Source organism: Cherax quadricarinatus, unplaced genomic scaffold (assembly GCF_038502225.1).
Source record: "Cherax quadricarinatus isolate ZL_2023a unplaced genomic scaffold, ASM3850222v1 Contig341, whole genome shotgun sequence".
NCBI classification, from domain to species: Eukaryota; Metazoa; Arthropoda; class Malacostraca; order Decapoda; family Parastacidae; genus Cherax; species Cherax quadricarinatus.
This window is the reverse complement of record NW_027195367.1, coordinates 64,627-87,575: the sequence shown is the minus strand read 5'-3', so window position 1 is coordinate 87,575 and position 22,949 is coordinate 64,627. Positions and strand designations below refer to the sequence as shown.

Genomic DNA, 22,949 nt, shown 5'->3' with positions numbered 1-22,949 from the left:
TCAGGCTTTTGGTGTCAAGAAACATCATACCAGCACATGAAGTAACTTATATGAAATCACTGCCTCTTTTTGTAAGTGGATCAAGCAGAGAAGAGAGAATAATTTATCCAGATTCAGTAAATTATGCAAATAGTCAGTCTACTGCTGTGAAGACTGACAATAATGTAAGTGTAAATAACATAAGTGAAACTAATGGCAAAACAGCACTTCCAGCTGATGACTTCTTAGCTACAAATAGTAAACCATCAGAATTAGGAAGTGCTTCTACAACTTTGAATTCTGAACATGTCCAGGGATGTTTAACCACCTCCCCAGGTCCTGGATCATCTAGACAGAAGCCTGAAGAATCGTTGCCTTGTAGGAAGAATCATGAACAAGTAGTTCCTTCTATCTCTTTCTCCAGGGTCCTGCTTCCGTCTCATCCTAGCACTGGATCTGAGTCAGAGTCTGTCTACAGTTGTCAAGGATATGAAACAGGTATGAAGACTTAAGTCGATAAATTAGACACGTGCAACTCTTGGGTATCTTTATTGAGGAAACGTTTCGCCACACAGTGGCTTCATCAGTCCATACAAAGGAGAATCTTGAAGAACAGGAGGAGAATGAGGTAATCAGTCCCTCAACCTTGAGTCGATGTGGTCAGTCCATCAATCTTGAATAGAATACGGCATACGTGCTGAGAAGGAGCTTATAAACCGTTGGCAGGAGAGGTGAAGCAGTCAGAGGTAGTGTAACATTTGTTCAATGTTGAAGTAGGTCGTGCCCAAGAATTAGGCAAGCGAAGAATTCCCAAGTATTAAGATCCCAAGAAGTTGCAGTGTCTGACAGGTTTGTAGATGAATGGTTCAGAGAACCGACATGTTGATAAATAAGACACATGTGCAACTCTTGGGTATCTTTATTGAGGAAACGTTTCGCCACACAGTGGCTTCATCAGTCCATACAAAGGAGAATCTTGAAGAACAGGAGGAGAATGAGGTAATCAGTCCCTCAACCTTGAGTCGATGTGGTCAGTCCATCAATCTTGAATAGAATACGGCATACGTGCTGAGAAGGAGCTTATAAACCGTTGGCAGGAGAGGTGAAGCAGTCATAGGTCGTGTAACATTTGTTCAATGTTGAAGTAGGTCGTGCCCAAGAATAAAGATACCCAAGAGTTGCACATGTGTCTAATTTATCAACATGTCGGTTCTCTGAACCATTCATCTACAAACCTGTCAGACACTGCAACTTCTTGGGATCTTAATACTTGGGAATTCTTCGCTTGCCTAATTCTTGGGCACGACCTACTTCAACATTGAACAAATGTTACACGACCTATGACTGCTTCACCTCTCCTGCCAACGGTTTATAAGCTCCTTCTCAGCACGTATGCCGTATTCTATTCAAGATTGATGGACTGACCACATCGACTCAAGGTTGAGGGACTGATTACCTCATTCTCCTCCTGTTCTTCAAGATTCGCCTTTGTATGGACTGATGAAGCCACTGTGTGGCGAAACGTTTCCTCAATAAAGATACCCAAGAGTTGCACATGTGTCTAATTTATCAACATGTCGGTTCTCTGAACCATTCATCTACAAAGACTTAAGTCATTATTTAACCTCCTTTTTTTTTAAAGTATGAAATATATTTTTATCCTACATAATACAGTAACCTGTTGTAGTACAATATTTCCATCTCTTACAGTAATCATAAATCTACTTTTTGGTATTTTATCAGTGAGCTTAATGGTGGATTTGTACCTTTGAGTTTTTTTTTAGATCTGTAGAGTATTTTATGTGTTTGTCACTGACACTTTTTTAAAATATTGTAATGCTTGAAAAAAAAAAATACATTCCTGCCTGAGACAGTATGAAATACCACTTAGGTTGTTAGATTGTCATCCAGAGGCTCAACAGCATGTGTTCAACAATACAACTATCTAAATAAACCTGCAAGCATTGAGAAAGCAAAATGATACATGGTTGAAAAAAAAACTGTGGACACATGCCATGCATTATAATTGGAAGAGAAAGAATACAGAGAAATAAAATGTTAAAATTTTTATTTATTTATTTATTTATTTATTTATGTCTTTGCAAATAGTACATTTAGATTATGTATTTACAATAATGGGTTGCAATGCAAAGAGAGCCTCTATTATGCCTAGGCATTATGGGCCGACTTAACATTATTGGCTTACTGACTACTTAACACTAAGGATTATATCATAGTTGTACAGTAGAATATTAATTATATCATAGTTGTACAGTAGATTATTAATTATAAGCGAATCTAATTTATATAAGACAAAAGATAGTCACATATTCAAAAGTGCTTTTTGTGAAAACAATGATTCAATTATATTCCTGTCAACAATGGATAAAAGGTTCAAAAGTAATTGTTGAAATTATGATATGGGAATACAGAATTGAGTATGTGAGTACTGAGTATTTAGCATTTAGTCTAGGGTGATTAAGTGGCTTTTGAGAAGAGTCTTAAATTGATTTTCAGACTGGGTTACTTTAGTATCTTCTGGTAATGAATTCCATATTTTGGGGCCCTTTATGTGCATAGAGTTTTTACACAGTGTGATATGGACACGAGGTATATCAAAAAGAGATCTGTGTCTTGTGTTATGGTCATGTGTCCTGTTAAGGTTGGTGAGGAGAAGTTTGAGTGGAGGGTTTATATTTGTGTGTATTGTTCTGTGTGTATAGTAGGCACATGAATAAGTATGGATGTTCTTAATGGTGAGCAGATTTAGACTTTTGAAAATTGGTGGGGTATGCTGGCGGGAGTGGGAATTTGTTATCATTCTGACTGCTGCCTTTTGCTGGGTTATTAGAGGTCTTAGGTGATTTAATGTTGTTGATCCCCATGCACAAATTCCATATGTGAGACAAGGGTATATGAGTGAATGGTACAGTGCCAGGAGAGCTGATTGTGGAACATAGTACCTTATCTTTGATAGTATGCCTACAGTCTTAGAAATTTTCTTGGTGATTTGTTGTATATGTGTCTGGAACTTATGGCTGCTGTCAAGGTGGATACCTAGGAATTTTCCCTCTCCCTCTGCAAGTCTTGTGACTGATGATCCGTTTAGTGTTATGTTAGGTGGATCATTTGCAGTTTTGTTTCCAAACTGAATGAAATAGGTTTTATCAGTATTCAGGCTAAGTTTATTAGTAACTAGAAAGTCTTAGTAATGAAATTGTGAGAAACTCCTATGTATCCGTAGCCATTTTTAACCCTTTGACTGTTTCGGTCATATATATACGTCTTACGAGCCACCGTGTTTGACTTATATATATAGTCGTCCCTCAATAATCGTCCGGCCTGAAAGTCGTCCATTTCGGAAATAGTCCTGTTTTTTCGTCAAAATATTGGCTCGGAAATGGTCCGGTAACTCGCTAATAGTCCTTCGTTCCAGACGCGTACGCACGGTCTGAGCGGCCTCGAGCCGCCTCGGCCTTTCCTTCCCAGCCAGTGTGCCATTGTTTACCAGTGAGCGACGGTCCCCTCACGTGCTCCAGTAAAATATTTCATAATATTTCATTTATTTTAGTGCTTGCAAGTTATTTAAGTGCTAAATAAGCTACCATGGCTCCAAAGAAAGCTTTTAGTGCCAAGCCTTTGGTAAAGAAGGTGAGAAATACGATTGAATTTAAGAAAAACATCATTGAACAATATGATAGTGGCGTACGTGTGGGCGAACTGGCCAGGATGTATAACAAATCCCGTACAACCATATCTTCCATCATAGCCAAGAAAAAGGAAATCAAGGACGCTGTTGTTGCAAAGGGGGTAAATATGCTGACAAAAATGAGAACACCAGTACTCGAAGATGTTGAGAAGTTATTATTGGTGTGGATAAATGAGAAACAATTAGCAGGAGACAGTCTTATGACGTCGCTTATTTGTGAAAAGGCTAGGCAGTTGCATGACGATTTGGTAAAGAAATTGCCTGCAACTAGTTATGATGTGAGTGAATTTAAGGCTAGCAAAGGCTGGTTTGAGAGATTTAAGAAGCGTACTGGCATACACAGTGTGGTAAGGCATGGTGAGGCTGCCAGTTCGGACCACAAGGCGGCTGAAAAATATGTGCATGAATTCCAGGAGTACATAAAGAGTGAAGGACTGAAACCTGAACAAGTGTTCAATTGTGACGAAACAGGCCTCTTTTGGAAGAAAATGCCAAAGAGGACCTTCATTACACAAGAGGAAAAGGCAATGCCAGGACACAAGCCTATGAAAGACAGGCTGACGCTAATGTTCTGTGCTAATGCTAGTGGGGATTTCAAAGTGAAGCCGTTACTAGTGTACCATTCTGAAAATCCCAGTGTGTTCAGGAAAAACAATGTTATGAAGAGTAAATTGTGTGTGTTTTGGAAATCTAATAGTAAGGCATGGGTCACGAGGGAAATTTTTGTAGAGTGGTTCAGTGAAGTGTTTGGCCCTAGTGTGAAGAATTACCTCCTGGAAAAGAAATTGGATCTCAAGTGCCTCCTAGTAATGGACAATGCACCTGCTCATCCTCCAAATTTGGATGACTTAATTCTGAAGGAGTTTGGGTTCATCACAGTAAAGTTCTTGCCCCCGAATACCACTCCTCTCCTCCAACCCATGGACCAGCAGGTCATTGCAAACTTTAAAAAACTCTACACCAAAGCAATGTTTGAAAGGTGCTTGAATGTAACCTCAGACACTCACTTGACCCTATGAGATTTTTGGAAAGAACATTTCAGTATTCTCCATTGTGTAAGCCTTATAGGTAAGGCTTGGGAGGGAGTGACTACCAGGACTTTGAACTCTGCTTGGAGAAAATTGTGGCCAGATTGTGTCCACAAGAGGGATTTTGAAGGGTTTGGGGCTGACCCTGATGAGCCTATGTCAGTTGTTAAATCCATTGTGGCACTGGGGGCTTCCATGGGGTTGGATGTGAGTTTGGAGGATGTGGAAGAGTTGGTGGAGGACCACAACAAAGAGCTAACCACTGAGGAGCTGCAAGAGCTTCAGCAGGAACAGCAACAGATGGCAGCTCTGAATCTTGCTGCAGAGGAGGAGGAAGAGAGATGGAAGAAAGTGCCTTCTTCAGAAATTAAGGAGATTTTTGAAATGTGGGGAAGGATGGAAAGATTTATGGAGAAACATCACCCAGAGAAGGATGTTGCAAGCCATATCGGCAACTTGTACAGTGACAGAGTCTTGGCCCATTTTAGGGAAGTTTTAAAGAGATGCCAGAAACAGAGCTCTCTGGACAGTTTTTTTTGCGAGACAGGACTCCAGTGACTCTCAAGGTGGTCCTAGTGGCATTAAGAAACAGAGAAGAGAAGTAACCCCAGAAAAGCAATTGGTACGCAAGGTGTTGATGGAAGGGGATTCCCCTTCCAAACAGTAATTCAACCAATCAGTCTCCTTCTCCAGTCTTCCATACACAAAGAAGAATCGCCAATAAAGGTAAGTGTTTAATTCATCATGTGCCACTGTATTGTTTATGTACTACATCTATATTTCATGTAACAAAATTTTTTGTTTTAATACTTTTGGGTGTCAGGAACGGATTAATTGAATTTACATTATTTCTTATGGGGAAAATTGATTCGTAAATCGTCCATTTCGATAATAGTCCCACTTCCAGGAACGGATTACGGACGATTATTGAGGAACCACTGTACTCATAAATTCTAGCGGCTTCAAATCAAGCAGGAGAAAGCTGGTAGGCCCACATGTGAGAGAATGGGTCTGTGTGGTCAGTGTGCACCATATAAAAAAAATCCTGCAGCACGCAGTGCATGAGAAAAAACACTCCGACCTTTTTTTTAACCCTTTGAGGGTCGACAGGCCCTCTCCGAGACTCGTTCTCAGGGTCGGCCAAATTTAAAAAAAAAAAAACTTTCTCTTATGAAAAGATAGAGAATCTTTTCCCGATCATAATGACACCAAAAGTTTGAAATTTGATGGAAAACTTACGGGATTATGCTCTCGCGAAGTTAGCGGTCTCGGCGATGTTTACGCATCGGCAATTTTGCCCACTTTGAGCCCCATTTTCGGCCAATTCCACTGTACTAGTCGACAGAAAACATGAATATTTCACTAGAACTCCATTTTTTCCATCGAATGAGTGCAAGAAACCACCCATTTATCAATTTTAACTATCCAGTACAGTGGTCAGAATTTAGCAATTTTGCCAATTTCACACAAATTTCAAAAGATGCCAATTTCCGAATAGGGTCCAGAATAAACAAGAAAGACATTCCTGGCACTAAAATGACATTTCCTCTGTTCATAAGTCACGTCTCAAGGCCCCTCTTATATTCTTTTGCTTTCCACTTTGAATTTTTATTCTCACAAAAAATAGAAGATTTATTGTTATGCAGACTACTGCATTAGTGTAAAAAATGGTATAAATAATATTGGCGCACTTGCGAAAGAATATTACACTCACCAGTTGATGTGTATTGGACGTTTGGCATGATTTGTTTACTTTTGAACTTTGGTAAAAATCGAACATTTCTGATACTTTGAGCTCAATTTCAAGGTACTTTTCATTGTAAAACCAGTCAAAATCATCTCAATTTCTGTAATATGTCTTCCATTCTATAAAATGAGACCAAGAAAACTAGAATACAACAATAAATACCATACGAAAATACAGTGCAAAGTCGCTGTTTTAATCCAAAAACACTGTCGTTTTTTTTTTTCTCATTACGCACTGTGTGCTGCAGGATTTTTTTTATACTGTGCACACTGACCATATAGACCCATTCTTTCATATGTAGGCCTACCAGCTTTCTCCCACTAGATTTGAGGGCGCTAGAATTTAGGCGTACTAGTACGTCAAAAACCCTGGGTCGTAAGCTGTACTAGTATGGCCGAAACCCTCAAAGGGTTAATTAAAATGCCGACTTTGTGGTCTATTTTCACATAGGAATTATGGTTGTATTCTCGTTTTCTTGGTCTCATTTGATAGAATGGAAAACATAGAAATAGAGGTGATTTTGATTGGTTTTACTATGAAAAGAACCTTGAAATGGAGCTCAAAATAGGGGTAATGTTTGATTTTTGCCGATGTTCAAAAGTAAACAAATGATGTCATTTTCCAATAAGTGTCCAAGTAGCCATTCTAATATGCAGTCATGAATTGGTTGACATTATTTATACAATTATTACAATATTGCAGTAGTCTGCATAACAGTAAATCTTCTATTTTTTGCTTGAATAAAAATTCAAAATAGAAAGCAAGAGTAATATCAGAAGGGCCTGGAGACATGACTGATGAACAGAGAAAGTGTTATTTTAGAGCCAGGAATGTCTGCATTGTTCATTCTGGACCCTATTTTGAAATTGTCATATTTTTTAATTTTTGTGAAATTGGCCAAATTGCAAATTTCTGACCACGTTATTGGGTAGTTGAAATGGGTAAATGGGCAGTTTCTTGTACTCAATCGATAGAAAAAATGGAGTTCTAAAGAAATAGGTATGAGTTTGGTCGACTGGAACAATGGAATCAGCCGAAAATAGGGCTCAATGTGGGCAAAATCGCCAATTTGTAAATATCACCAAGGTCGCTAACTTTGCAAGAGTGTAATTACGTCAGTTTTCCATCAAATTTTGTTCTTTTGGTGTCATTACAATCGGGAAAAGATTCTCTATCATTTCATAAGATTTTTTTTTTTTTCAGAAATTTTGCAACACCAGGAGACACCTCAGGGTTTGGGGTTGCGACAGTCAAGGGGTTAAAATAGCCTTTAGTCATATGAAAGGAAAAATGCTAAAAAAAAAAAAAAAAAAGATTAGGATTTGTAAAATAGCAATTTATTTTAGCATTGGTAGTATAGTGTCCACAACTAAAAGAAATATGAACAAACTAGAAAAAAGTTCAAAGATAAACAGCATATAGCTGTACCAGTTTTTTTTTTTCTTGGATTTAGATTTAAATTAGCTTTATATTCATTAAGTGTGAAAGTAGTGAGAGAATGTGTGCTGCAGGGAAATAATCTACATACAGTAGTATTAATGTAGTTTTTAAATTTACTATAGCTTACAGCTATGTAAGAGGTAGAATACATTTGCAACAAAAAATTAAGCTACTGCACTAGAATGTAAGTAAAAAACAGGACCCTTTAATGCACTGTGAATCACTTTAAAAATGGCAATATTTTGCTTGGTTTACAAGCTTTTCTAAGCCATTACTAAAATATTGAATAAGCAAGTCATTGACAACTAAAATCATTCACTAAGTATGTGTGGACTGAATATTTAGTTCACGTTACTTAATTGGCTGTTTGTGTGGTCATGCACATGCGTAGCTTTGAGAAAAATGTGCTCCCAGTATTAAAAAAAGAAAGTTATGAAGTAATGATGAAAGCATTTAATACTGGCTAACAGGAAGAAAAGGAAAATGTGATTACCACATCTAAAAGGATACAATAAAACAATTGACAAGGAAGATTTACATACATTATCATTAGCAAGAATATGCTATAACTATTAACTCTTTCAGGGTCCGTGCCGTAGATCTACGGCTTTACATTCAGGGTCCAAACCGTAGATCTATGCCAAAATTCTAGCGAGAGAAGAGGTCTGCGTGGTGTGTGTGCGCCGTAAAAAAAATTCTAGGCGCCCGCATAGCATTGTGGGAACACCGGCTCAGTTACCTTTGTTCACCATGCCTCGTTGCAAGGCAGCTCTCACTCCAAGGAAAATTGAGACTCTCCTCGTCCTATCTGATAGTACTGACTGATGGAAGTGGAAATGAAGATGAATTCTATGACTGATCAGTTAGTGACCAAAAGGACTGACCAGGTTATCGATAATAGTGCAGAAAACCCTGACGATCCTCAACCTTCTACCTCTGGTGTGGGCACGCCTCAGTCATGTTCAGTTATACCTCATCGCAAGAGAAAACTATTATTTTTGCATGGCCAGGCCTCTGACTTCAGTAATGATGATGTTAGTGATGTGGATTGTGATTTTATTGCTCTTGATGATCATTCAAGTAGTGATAGTGAGGAAACATATTCACCAGTGAAGCGTCGGTATATACGCCGCCGCATGTGCTCGGGTAGTGTTCTCTATGCAGGGGACGGAGTACATCCCGTGGCCCTACACCAGGAATAGACAGTGAAAGTGAGGATGATGTGGCTGCACTTGGCATGGATAGACCACAGGCATCAGTAGGTGGTGATAGTGGTGATGGTAGTGCCATGGCCATGCTTGACTCACCAGCCCAGGCTGGGACCCGCACTGCTGACTCCACAGTTCAAGGACAAAACGGAGCATCAGCCACCAGCCCACCACAACCACAACTACCAGCACAGCCAGCTTATGATGTCCAGTATCCAACAGCAAACCGTATGTGGGATTGGCAGCAAAATCCCAATTTTGTTCCCAAGTCCCACCACTTTGATGACTCTCAAAGTGGAATTCTACCAACTTGTTCCCTTGGAAACACTGCAAATGAACTGGAATTCTTTGAACTATTCTTTGACCAGCCATTGATGGAAACTATTGTCAAGGAAAGTAACAAGTATTTTGAGTACACCATGGCAAATACGATGATATCACCACAGTCAAGACTACACCGGTGGAAAGAGACAACTGTTGCAGAAATGTATTTGGTTTTTGCAACAATAATGCTTATGCGTCATGTCTATAAGCATAATATAAAATCATACTGGTCCACAGATCCGCTAATTTCTACCCCGGTCTTCAGTGAAATCATCCCAGTGAACAGGTTTATCTTACTGGTACGTATGCTTCACTTTTCTGAGAAAACCAGGCCTGACAAAAGTGACAGGTTATATAAGATTAGAAATGGGTTTATGTATCTGAAACAAAAGTTCAACATGTACTTTTATCCATTCAAGAATCTTGTACTTGACGAGTCTTTGATTTTGTTCAAAGGTAGACTGTCGTTCAAACATTATGAAATGGTAACAACATAGGAAATACTCAAAGGAATTGATAGGGTAGACGGAGGTGGGAAATGGGTACTCAGGGGCAGAGCTGGAATTGAAGGACACAGATGAACCAAAGGGATGTAAAAAAAAAGTATGTCTTTAGTCTCAGAGTAGCTGGGAAGTGGAATGATCTTGATGAGGAAGTGATCATGGCAGGAAAGAGAATGATTCTGACAAGTAGAAAGTTGAAGTTAGGAGCTAAGACTCAACCTTTCATCCATATATGTGTACAGGTCCATAATTGCAGTTCTTGTTATTGCTTTTTTGTGATACAGTACAACTGATTCTCTTGTCCTTGCTTCATCACTCTCCATGTTCTATCCCAGCCAACGTGAATTCTAGAAGGCCATAAGTGGCAGAAAAGAGCAGTTGCCAAAATTTACAGTGACAAAGTGCTTTGCATAAGAATTCTGGAATTGCTGCTAGGCTAAATAATGTCATACAGTAGCAGTGTAATGGAGGACTTGTATGGGTTTATTGCTTTGTGAATCTTAATTACACAATGGCTTTTTCACTAGAAAGGGAGATGTTTGGTGACCTCTAGAGCTACATACACAAAAGCTTGACCAAGAAAAACTTCATTGCAAGTTAAAGGTACTTAGTGTTCCCGGAATGCACTGCATGTTAGTGGCTTTCTTTTGTGCTTAACAATATTTTATTACAAGTAAACTGCATTTTGTATACTGCAGAAAGAAATAAAGTTGTTTGTCTAGATCCTCAACAGCTTGTTCTGCCCAGGTCTTTGGCAGCTTTTTTCACATTTCATTTTTCTGGATATTTGTTCCTTTTATACTAACAGGTTGGGCACACTTTTATACTAACAGGTTGGGCACACTTTTATACTAACAGGTTGGGCACACTTTTATACTAACAGGTTGGGCACACTTTCAAACTTGGAATTCTAGGAGAGATTGCTTTTCATTACTCATGCTGTGTAGCTTTTCTGTACTGGAAGAAATTAATGCAATGTTCCCTTTCCTCTTTCACCCATTCAGAGAAAAGTGTGTCATTGAGAATATTGTAATTTTATTATTAATGTACAGTACTTCTAATGTAATTTTCCTTGGCAGCATTGTGTCTCAACAGTGAGTATGTGGAGAATGAAGAAGAATGTGGGGAGGATATTGAAGATGCTTCAGAGTCAGGAAAGGACCTAAAGCATTTAGATGATGATGCTTCCTCAGTGATGGAGGTTTGTAAGTTGTGAATACTAAAAGAAAGTTAACATTTTACATACAGTTCCTGTTAAGCACACTTTCTGCAATATGCATAAAAACATACTGTGTTGTGATCGTTATTGTTATTTACTTAGTTTTCATGTTTAAAAAGTGCAATAAAAGATATATGACATTCACTAATAGTTCACAGTTCTCTGTTCTGCCATTCTTTAAGCAGATTAATGGCTCACCAAACACTGAGTCATATCGTATCCTCAATATTATGCTCATGTCTTTGTTGTCAGCAAAGATCCTAATAATGATGATTGATTTTGCATGAAAAAAAATTTGTTTTCCATTTAATTTTACTTTAGTATTTTTCTCTCTTTTCTGGGCATTGTAAGATGCCTTCAGTTTTAACCGCAATATTTTCTGTTATTAGAGTCAGTAATATATGTCTTATCTTGAGAGTCTGGTTCCTCTTATAACTTCCATCTATTTTTATCTCCATCTGTAGAGGAAGTGTCATTTCTTATGCATATTGTACTCTCATTTTTAATGGTATGAATTCAGAGCATGTTTTTATGACCAATACACTCCTTTCAAGGCATTGGCTTATATTTATGCTATATAATCTTTCCAGTATGTTTCAGGGAGATCTTGATATTCCTAGTTTATGTTTATTGTAGAAATCTAGTTGATCCATTTAATGGTGTGTGTCGGGCTCTTCAGTTTTGGTGTTAATGCATGTCTAGAATTCAATTTAATTATGGTCAGAGGTTGATTACCTGGAGTTTACCTGGAGGTAAACGTGATTGCACAATTATTTTTGACAAAATTTTTAGAGTATTTTTGAGTGAACAACAGCTGCCACAATCGTAAAGAGTGTGGAACCCGAGAGAGAGAGAGAGATTGAGATTTTTTTAACATGGCCATTTTCCACCAAGGCAAGGTGACCCAAAAAGAAAGAAAAAAAAAAACTTTCATCATCATTCAATACTTTCACCATCATTCACCACATCACAAGCATTTGATACTGCATCTGTTTAATGTTCATTATTATATTTTAGCACAATTCTTCTAAAACATCAACACTGAAGACAGTTCTGGTGTGACTTGCCTTTAATGTTAGGAGTGGCAGATATGATTTTCATAGAAATCCCTTTTTAAACACAATTAAGACTACATAAATAGTGGTACATTTTTCTTTCTTTCAACACACCGGCCGTATCCCACCGAGGCGGGGTGGCCCAAAAGGAGAAATGAAAGTTTCTCCTTGTACATTTAGTAATATATACAGGAGAAGGGGTTACTAGCCCCTTGCTCCTGGCATTTTAGTCGCCTCTTACAACACGCATGGCTTATGGAGGAAGAATTCTGTTCCACTTCCCCATGGAGATAAGAGGAAATAAACAAGAACAAGAACTAGAAAGAAAATAGCAGAAAACCCAGAGGGGTGTGTATATATATATGCTTGTACACGTATGTGTAGTGTGACCTAAGTGTAAGTAGAAGTAGCAAGACGTACCTGTAATCTTGCATATTTATGAGACAGACAAAAGACACCAGCAATCCTATCATGTAAATTAATTACAGGCTTCCGTTTTACACTCACTTGGCAGGACGGTAGTACCTCCCTGGGTGGTTGCTGTCTACCAACCTACTACCACAGGATGGTAGTACCTCCCTGGGTGGTTGCTGTCTACCAACCTACTACCACAGGATGGTAGTACCTCCCTGGGTGGTTGCTGTCTACCAACCTACTACCACAGGATGGTAGTACCTCCCTGGGTGGTTGCTGTCTACCAACCTACTACCACAGGATGGTAGTACCTCCCTGGGTGGTTGTTGTCTACCAACCTACTACCACAGGATGGTAGTACCTCCCTGGGTGGTTGCTGTCTACCAACCTACTACCACAGGATGGTAGTACCTCCCTGGGTGGTTGTTGTCTACCAACCTACTACCACAGGATGGTAGTACCTCCCTGGGTGGTTGCTGTCTACCAACCTACTACCACAGGATGGTAGTACCTCCCTGGGTGGTTGCTGTCTACCAACCTACTACCACAGGATGGTAGTACCTCCCTGGGTGGTTGTTGTCTACCAACCTACTACCACAGGATGGTAGTACCTCCCTGGGTGGTTGCTGTCTACCAACCTACTACCACAGGATGGTAGTACCTCCCTGGGTGGTTGCTGTCTACCAACCTACTACCACAGGATGGTAGTACCTCCCTGGGTGGTTGCTGTCTACCAACCTACTACCACAGGATGGTAGTACCTCCCTGGGTGGTTGCTGTCTACCAACCTACTACCACAGGATGGTAGTACCTCCCTGGGTGGTTGCTGTCTACCAACCTACTACCACAGGATGGTAGTACCTCCCTGGGTGGTTGCTGTCTACCAACCTACTACCACAGGATGGTAGTACCTCCCTGGGTGGTTGCTGTCTACCAACCTACTACCACAGGATGGTAGTACCTCCCTGGGTGGTTGCTGTCTACCAACCTACTACCACAGGATGGTAGTACCTCCCTGGGTGGTTGCTGTCTACCAACCTACTACCACAGGATGGTAGTACCTCCCTGGGTGGTTGCTGTCTACCAACCTACTACCACAGGATGGTAGTACCTCCCTGGGTGGTTGCTGTCTACCAACCTACTACCACAGGATGGTAGTACCTCCCTGGGTGGTTGCTGTCTACCAACCTACTACCACAGGATGGTAGTACCTCCCTGGGTGGTTGCTGTCTACCAACCTACTACCACAGGATGGTAGTACCTCCCTGGGTGGTTGTTGTCTACCAACCTACTACCACAGGATGGTAGTACCTCCCTGGGTGGTTGCTGTCTACCAACCTACTACCACAGGATGGTAGTACCTCCCTGGGTGGTTGCTGTCTACCAACCTACTACCACAGGATGGTAGTACCTCCCTGGGTGGTTGCTGTCTACCAACCTACTACCACAGGATGGTAGTACCTCCCTGGGTGGTTGCTGTCTACCAACCTACTACCACAGGATGGTAGTACCTCCCTGGGTGGTTGCTGTCTACCAACCTACTACCACAGGATGGTAGTACCTCCCTGGGTGGTTGCTGTCTACCAACCTACTACCACAGGATGGTAGTACCTCCCTGGGTGGTTGTTGTCTACCAACCTACTACCACAGGATGGTAGTACCTCCCTGGGTGGTTGCTGTCTACCAACCTACTACCACAGGATGGTAGTACCTCCCTGGGTGGTTGCTGTCTACCAACCTACTACCACAGGATGGTAGTACCTCCCTGGGTGGTTGCTGTCTACCAACCTACTACCACAGGATGGTAGTACCTCCCTGGGTGGTTGCTGTCTACCAACCTACTACCACAGGATGGTAGTACCTCCCTGGGTGGTTGCTGTCTACCAACCTACTACCACAGGATGGTAGTACCTCCCTGGGTGGTTGCTGTCTACCAACCTACTACCACAGGATGGTAGTACCTCCCTGGGTGGTTGTTGTCTACCAACCTACTACCACAGGATGGTAGTACCTCCCTGGGTGGTTGTTGTCTACCAACCTACTACCACAGGATGGTAGTACCTCCCTGGGTGGTTGTTGTCTACCAACCTACTACCACAGGATGGTAGTACCTCCCTGGGTGGTTGCTGTCTACCAACCTACTACCACAGGATGGTAGTACCTCCCTGGGTGGTTGTTGTCTACCAACCTACTACCACAGGATGGTAGTACCTCCCTGGGTGGTTGTTGTCTACCAACCTACTACCACAGGATGGTAGTACCTCCCTGGGTGGTTGCTGTCTACCAACCTCCTACCTTTAAGTGGTACATTTATAAAAAAAAATATTTCAGAATGTTGGGGCTGGAGTTTTAGCTTCACATGCCCTCTGTGGTTCTGAGAGAGAATTCTGGCCTGATGATAATGACACCGATGAATCAACCGATGAAGACCCAGAGTTAGTGGCTGACCACTGGAAGTGTCTCACCTGTGATGAGAAAAACAAACCCTTTGTAAGATACTGCAGTAAATGCTGGCAGGTGAGTTGTACTTTGTAGGATACTGCAATAAATGCTGGCAGGTGAGTTGTACTTTGTAGGATACTGCAATAAATGCTGGCAGGTGAGTTGTACTTTGTAGGATACTGCAATAAATGCTGGCAGGTGAGTTGTACTTTGTAGGATACTGCAATAAATGCTGGCAGGTGAGTTGTACTTCTACCATGTTGGCATTAAGGTATCATTGGCTGATTTTAGGATCCCAAGGTATACAGTGCAGTATTCATTGTGTCCTCAATGGTCTTTAAATTGGTGGTGTTATGTCGGATACATTCAGTGAATGTGCTGGAATTTTTCATGAAGGAAATGGGTCATTGTGCCAAGGAACATAAATATGAGATTAAGAAATAAGAAAATAGATGTGGGAGACTGGAAAGTGCCAAGAAAGATGTAATTTGGAAACTATAATTTTGAGAGAGTGGGTCTTGATCCAAAAAAATTAAACATCCTTTCTTTGGATCACACCTTATTGCCTCCCACTTCCCCAGGAGCTGTGTGACCCCTATGAGTTTAGCACTTCACTTCCGCCATGAATATAATAACTAGATGTATTTTAACCACTGTGAAATTCGAGAAAGATATCCCCATCTTGCGTAACCCCAGTCTCCTATGCAGTACCTCAGTGTACACAGTAGGAATAATGAAAAGTGCAGTATAAGTTACAAATTCAGTTAAAGATTTAGTCTACCTAGTTGGGTTATTGAGGCTAGGACTTTGGGTAGTTTCAAATTTAGGTTGGATAAGTACATGAGTGGGAGGGGTTGGATTTGAGTGGGACTTGCACATCAGAGCTTATTTCTTGGGTAGCATTGAAAATTGGGTTGGTCAAATGCTTGTTAGTGGGATGAATTGTAAAGGACCTGCCTAGTATGGGCCAACAGGCCTCCTGCAGTGTTCCTCCTTTCTTATGTTCTTATGAATCAGAAGGACCATTCACGAGTTATCACCTTGAAAATAATCTCCCAATTTCTTCAATAAAAATGGCAAATTAGAATATACACAGCCCAAACCTTCACTTAGCTCAGTGGTGACGTGTACTTAGCTCTGTGAAGACCTGTTTGTGTGCTCTCTGTGAATCTGAACCAGGATGCCCTCTCTTGAGCAGCTTTACCAGCAGCTGAGAGAAGAACTCAGAGTTGCTAAACTGGAGATACGGCGATTAACGGAGGAGAACAAGAGGATTCGTAGTAATCCACCTGTTGTGAGTCCTCAGGTTAAGAGGGGAGCTTGGTCAGTGGCCGGGCAACATGGAACCAAGCTGAAGCTTAAGAAAACGGTTGGAGAGGCAGAAACAACGAGAAACCAGAAGACTGCCGTGGAAACTTCCAACTCATTCTCGGTGCTACCTGACGAATGTGAGTGTTCTACTGGGAATGCCACAACGAGCACCAAAGAAGCATTGGCAGACGTGAGTGAGACATCCCTAGAAACCCCAACGAAGACCATCGAGAACGTCATGATGAATTCTACAAGTGGTGTAATGCTACCTGGCGAATGTGAGTCGACTACTCGGAGCATCACGACGGACGACGCCAAGGAAGGTAATAACATTGTTGTTGTTGGGGATAGCCAGATTAGGTACATGGATAGGGCATTCTGTTTGAAGGATAGGAGTAGGAGGCAGAGAGTATGTTTTCCTGGGGCTGGGATGAAGGATATTGTTAGCCGTCTGGATGACATCATGAGAGGTAATGGGAGCAATCCTATTATCTGTCTCAGTGCTGGAGGCAACGATGTTGGCAGACGTAGGAGTGAGGACCTGATTAGCAGGTATAGGTCAGCAATAGAGATAATTAGGAAGAAGGGTGGCAAACCTGTCATATGTGGCATTTTGCCAAGGAGAGGAGTTGGAAATGAATGGTTGTCCAGAGCAATTGGTGTCAATTGCTGGCTGGACAAATACTGTAAGGAAAATGCGGTAACATTCATTGACAACTGGGACCTCTTCTATGGCAGAAATGACATGTATGCCAGGGATGGGGTTCACTTGTCTAGGTGTGGGGTGGGAGCACTGGCCAACGCAGTGGAGGGAGCTGTTAGGTCTTTAAACTAGGAATAGTTAGTGGTATGGGTTTTGGCGGGAAAACTGTGAAGTCGCAGGGTAGTAACATGAGTACTAGGAGAACTAGTAATAGGCAAAATGAGGAGGATATTGGAAAGCCAGTGGCACTAATTGACAATGACAGTAATAGGTTTAGTGGAATAACAGAAAGGAGCAGGAAGGGTAAAGAGATAGGAGGGTCATTAAATATTTATTACACAAATAGTCGCAGTGCTAGGAATAAGATGGACGAGTTGAGACTAGTTGCTAGTGCAGGTAACATAGATGTATTTGCCATTACTGAGACGTGGTTTAATTCAAAAAGTCGGGACATGCCTGCAGAATGTCACATTCAGGGTTTTAAATTGTTCCAAGTAGATAGAAGTATCGGGAAGGGGGGTGGGGTGGCATTGTATGTCCGAGATCGCTTGAACTGTTGCATAAAAACGGGTATTAAGTCTGAAGTAACACATACAGAGTCTGTTTGGATAGAATTTTCAGAGGGACATGAAAAATTAATTTTAGGTGTGATATACCGTCCCCCAAATTTAGATAGGGACCAGGGGAGACTACTATGGGAGGAAATTGTTAGGGCCACAAGGCACGATAATGTAGTAATTCTAGGAGACTTTAACTTTAGTCATATTGATTGGAATTTCTTGACTGGGAATTTGGAATCATACAATTTCTTAGAAGTAGTTCAGGATTGTTTTTTGAAGCAGTTTGTGACAGAACCTACAAGGGGCAATAACCTGCTTGACTTAGTTCTGGCAAACAATGAATCCCTTGTTAATAATTTAGAAGTTTCAGAGGAACTGGGTGCTAGCGACCACAAATCAATTACATGTAGAATTGAATGGAAGTATGATAGTAGGGATAACTCAGTAACAGTCCCAGATTTTCGCTTAGCAGATTACGATGGGCTTAGAGAACACTTATCATCTGTTGACTGGGGTAACGAAGAGAGCTATCAATATGAGTTTTCTGAACACAATACATGCTGCTCAAAGAACGTTTATCCCTTATAAGGAAATCAGATCAAATAGAAATGACCCGAAATGGATGAATAATAGGCTGAAATATCTACTAGGGCATAAGAAAGGAATTTATAGGCGTATCAAAAGAGGCGAGGGTCATCTTATGAATCAGTATATTGACATTAAGAAGGACATTAAAAAGGGGATAAGAAAAGCTAAAAGGGACTATGAAATTAAAGTTGCTAGGGATTCTAAAACTAACCCAAAAAGTTTTTTCCAGGTCTATAGAACAAAAGTCAGAGATAAGATAGGTCCCCTTAAAAATAACTATGGGCATCTTACTGACAAAGAGAATGAAATGTGCTCGATTTTAAATAATTATTTTCTCTCGGTTTTTACACAGGAAGACACTAATAATATTCCGGTAATTAATTTTTATAGTGGATCAGAAGAAGATAAATTATGTAACATCACAGTCACTAGTGAAATGGTTGTGAAGCAGATAGACAGACTGAAGCAAAATAAGTCACCGGGTCCTGATGAGGTTTTTTCAAGGGTTCTAAAGGAATGCAAAATGGAAGTCTGTGAACCATTAACTAATATTTTTAATTTATCTCTTCAAACAGGTGCAGTGTCTGATATGTGGAAGATGGCTAATGTAATTCCTATTTTTAAAACAGGGGACAAGTCGTTACCGTCAAATTACCGCCCAATAAGCCTGACCTCAATTGTAGGCAAATTACTAGAGTCAATTATAGCTGAGATTATAAGAAGCCATCTCGATAAGCATAGCTTGATTAATGATACTCAGCATGGATTCACAAGAGGCCGGTCTTGTCTAACTAATTTATTAACTTTCTTCAGTAAAGCTTTTGAGGCTGTTGACCACGATAAAGAATTTGATATTATTTACTTAGATTTTAGTAAGGCATTTGATAGAGTTCCGCACCAAAGACTGTTGAAGAAAGTAGCAGCTCATGGCATTGGGGGAAGGGTGCTCTCGTGGATCGAATCATGGCTCACAGACAGGAAGCAAAGAGTGTCCATAAATGGGGTTAAATCCGAGTGGGGATCAGTAACAAGTGGCGTTCCACAGGGATCAGTCTTGGGCCCGTTGTTGTTTATAATATATATCAATGATCTAGATGAAGGAATTACTAGTGATATGAGCAAATTCACCGATGACACGAAGATAGGTAGGATAATTGATTCAAACGTAGATGTTAGGGAACTTCAGGAGGATTTAGACAAACTCTACTCTTGGTCAGAAAAGTGGCAGATGCAGTTCAATGTAGATAAATGCAAGGTTCTGAAGCTCGGGAGTGTCCATAACCCTAGCACTTATAAGTTAAATAATGTAGAACTTAACCATACAGATTGCGAAAAGGACTTGGGGGTTATGGTAAGCAGCAACCTTAAACCAAGACAGCAATGCCTAAGCGTACGTAATAAGGCAAATAGATTACTGGGATTTATATCAAGAAGTGTAAGCAACAGAAGTCCAGAGGTCATACTGCAACTTTATACATCATTAGTAAGGCCTCACCTAGATTATGCAGCTCAATTCTGGTCTCCATATTACAGAATGGACATAAATTCGTTAGAAAACATTCAGTGTAGGATGACTAAATTAATACATAGCATTAGAAATCTTCCTTATGAAGAAAGATTGAAGACTCTTAAGTTACATTCACTTGTTAGACGAAGAATGAGGGGAGACCTGATCGAAGTGTATAAGTGGAAGATAGGTATTAATAAAGGGGATATTAACAAGGTCTTGAGGATATCTCTCCAAGAGAGAACCCGCAGTAATGGATTTAAATTAGATAAGTTCAGATTTAGAAAGGACATAGGAAAGTATTGGTTTGGAAATAGGGTAGTAGATGAGTGGAACAGTCTACCTAGTTGGGTTATTGAGGCTAGGACTTTGGGTAGTTTCAAATTTAGGTTGGATAAATACATGAGTGGGATGGGTTGGATTTGAGTGGGACTTGCACATCAGAGCTTATTTCTTGGGTAGCATTGAAAATTGGGTAGGTCAAATGTTTGTTAGTGGGATGAATTGTAAAGGACCTGCCTAGTATGGGCCAACAGGCCTGCTGCAGTGTTCCTCCTTTCTTATGTTCTTATGTTCTAAGTAAATCACCAACTTTGAAAGTTTACAGCTAACTTGAGGAAGTATTTTCTTGGTTATCTCTGAGAGATCAGTATCCTAAAATACACACACCACTCATTAACCTTGATGCCACTCAGAAATTGCATTGTAAAGTTATTGGTATTGAATGGTTGAAACCAGTCGGATGCGATACTCAGATTCTTTTTTAACACATAAGCTATCTCCCACCAAGGCAGGGTGACCCAAAAAAGAAGAAACACTGTCATCATCACTCACTCCATCACCGTTTTGCTAGAGGCGTGCCAATATGTATTACAGTTCAAAAACTGCAGCATATCTCCACCCCTCTTTCAGAGTGCAGGCACTATACTTCCCACCTCCATGACTTAAGTCTGGCTAACTGGTTTCCCTGAATGTCTTCATAAATGTTACTTTGCTCACACTCCAACAGCATGTCAAGTCATAAAACCACTTGCCTCCAGTCACTCCTATCTAACACGCTCACACATACTTGCTGGATATCCAAGCTCCTTGCACACAAATCTTCCTTGACCTCCTCCCTCCAACCTTTCCTAGGATGACCTCTACCCTATCCTCCCTCCACTACAGATTTACATCCCCTCCAAGTCATCAATTTTGTTCCACCCTCTCTAAATGTCCAAACCATCTCAACAATCCCTCCTCAGCCTCTGATTAATACTTTTAATAACCTTGCACCTCCTTTTAATCTCCAAGCTACGGATTTTCTGCATAATCACACCACATATTGCCCTCACACATTACATTTCCACTGCCTCCAGCCTCCTTACCACAACATTCACAACCCATGCTTCACACCACTGCTGTTCAAAAGAGAAACTTATGTCCTTTCGCTCACCATTACAGGTATTCCTCAAAATCCAACAAAATTTTCCCTACATAGTCTAAACCCAAAACATGTCACCCATTTCATACTTATTTTAATCATGGGGATGCACTAAACTCATAGGGGTCAAAGTGCCTGGGGAATGGGTGGCATTCAGGTTTGTTCCCAGGAAGGAGAGAATTAGTCCAGCTCCCCTCTTCAGTTGAGAAGGCATACTCCACTTATTTAATTCAAAATAATACTATACCATTTCAAGATTAAAGTGCAGAATGGCACCTACACACTCCACTTTCTAATTATAATACACAGGTGTTCAAATTTTGAAGCCAATCAGATGTTTTCTATAGTTAACACACTGAAACCAATACATGTATCTGGAATGATCCCTCTAAAATTGAGCAGAGGCCACTTGCACTTAGCATTTGTTCCACAAACCTTTCTCTAGTTATAGTTCACCAGGCTTGAAGCTGATTGGATAAGGCATCCTGAAGTTATAATGAAAGCATCAGAGGAAGTTAGAGGCAAGAACATTGTACCTTACATTATGACCAGCTCTGGCATAAGGTCATATTTGCGAAACTTAGAAATGCCATAAAACAAAAGTGAGTTTTCAATATTTCCCAGTTTTCTTCTTACATTTCTTCTCTTTAAAATTCTCTAAAACTTGAAATAATCTTCCAACTTGAAATAATCTTCACTTTAATATATTGTAATTGTTGCCCTTTAAGTGGTCATATTTGTTATAGATTCATTGCCTGCAATTCTTATTTATTGTGAGTTACCTAAGGAATAATTATCAATTAATCATTCATTTTGCCATCATTTAAAAGGATTTTTCCCATTTACAGCTAAGGAAAAACTGGCTACCAGAACGACCTAAGAGGCGGAAGAGGAGAAAACCAAGATCTAAGAACAAGCACAAGAAACATCAAACAAATGTTATACCAAAACGGGAAAATTATCCGATTCAGAGTCCATTAGATCCCTCAGCATATTCTGAGGTGTTAAAGGAGAACACCTTCAACAAGTTTTTCCATGGATCCTTGTAGATCACAAGATTCAGGTATTTTCCTCTCTCAGGACAATTTGACTGATTTTAGTCAGGAACTAAAACGTGAAGATTCCCAAAGCTCAAATCTCGGCAATAATTTGACAGATTTCCTGCCTGAAAATTTAGGATCAGTATCACATCAACACATACATGAGATACTAAACAAGGAGAAGTCAGCTTGTTTTATGGTAACAAGAGAGAGCAGTGCTGCACCACAAGCTTTTGATGGTGAATCTAAGGATCAGGAAAATGAAATAAATAATTTTTTTAAATTTTTGTTATCAAAAGCTGGAAAGGAGTGGCTTAATTCTGCAGATGGGAGATGCTTTCTAGCCTCTCCAGAGGTCAAGGAAGTAATAAGGAGAAGACTGAGGCATTCTTCAGCAGCTTCAGAAGTATCCCAGTCTACAAACTTGCTTTCTGTTTTATGCTCAGTGTGTCATGTGTGCCCAAAGAATGCCTTAATAATTCATGGCCGAGTTGCTGACTTAGTTGGATGTTATCAGTGCGCCCACCATCTTCTGGAAAGGGGATCACGATGTCCAGCATGTCGACGAAAGATTCACATGGTTTGTAAACAGATGTAATAAAATATCCTTTACTACTATATAACTCATTCATCACTATTTGCTTTCCAAGATTCTCTTATTAAAAATGTAATGTCAGTATAGACCATATCTTATCTCTTTTGTAACATGATTCAAATACAGTGGACCCCCGCATAACGATCACCTCCGA

The 22,949-nt window shown here is 40.4% G+C and overlaps 1 protein-coding gene across 1 annotated transcript; it reads left to right on the top strand.

The window, feature by feature from the left end:
- LOC138851329 (E3 ubiquitin-protein ligase Mdm2-like) lies at positions 1-22,754 on the top strand. The gene is made up of 4 exons (XM_070080358.1): positions 1-477; positions 11,018-11,139; positions 14,958-15,143; positions 22,009-22,754. The coding sequence occupies exons 1-4, from the start codon at positions 51-53 to the stop codon at positions 22,207-22,209; spliced, it is 936 nt and encodes a 311-aa protein (XP_069936459.1). The 5' UTR covers positions 1-50; the 3' UTR covers positions 22,210-22,754.
- Positions 22,755-22,949: the final 195 nt, after the last annotated feature.

Excerpts from the sequence above, each read along its gene's own strand:
- LOC138851329 (XM_070080358.1), top strand. The coding sequence starts at position 51 with ATGAAATCACTGCCTCTTTTTGTAAGTGGATCAAGCAGAGAAGAGAGA. Across the intron at positions 478-11,017 it reads TTGTCAAGGATATGAAACAG|CATTGTGTCTCAACAGTGAG; the intron begins GTATGAAGACTT and ends TTTCCTTGGCAG. Across the intron at positions 11,140-14,957 it reads ATGCTTCCTCAGTGATGGAG|AATGTTGGGGCTGGAGTTTT; the intron begins GTTTGTAAGTTG and ends AAAATATTTCAG.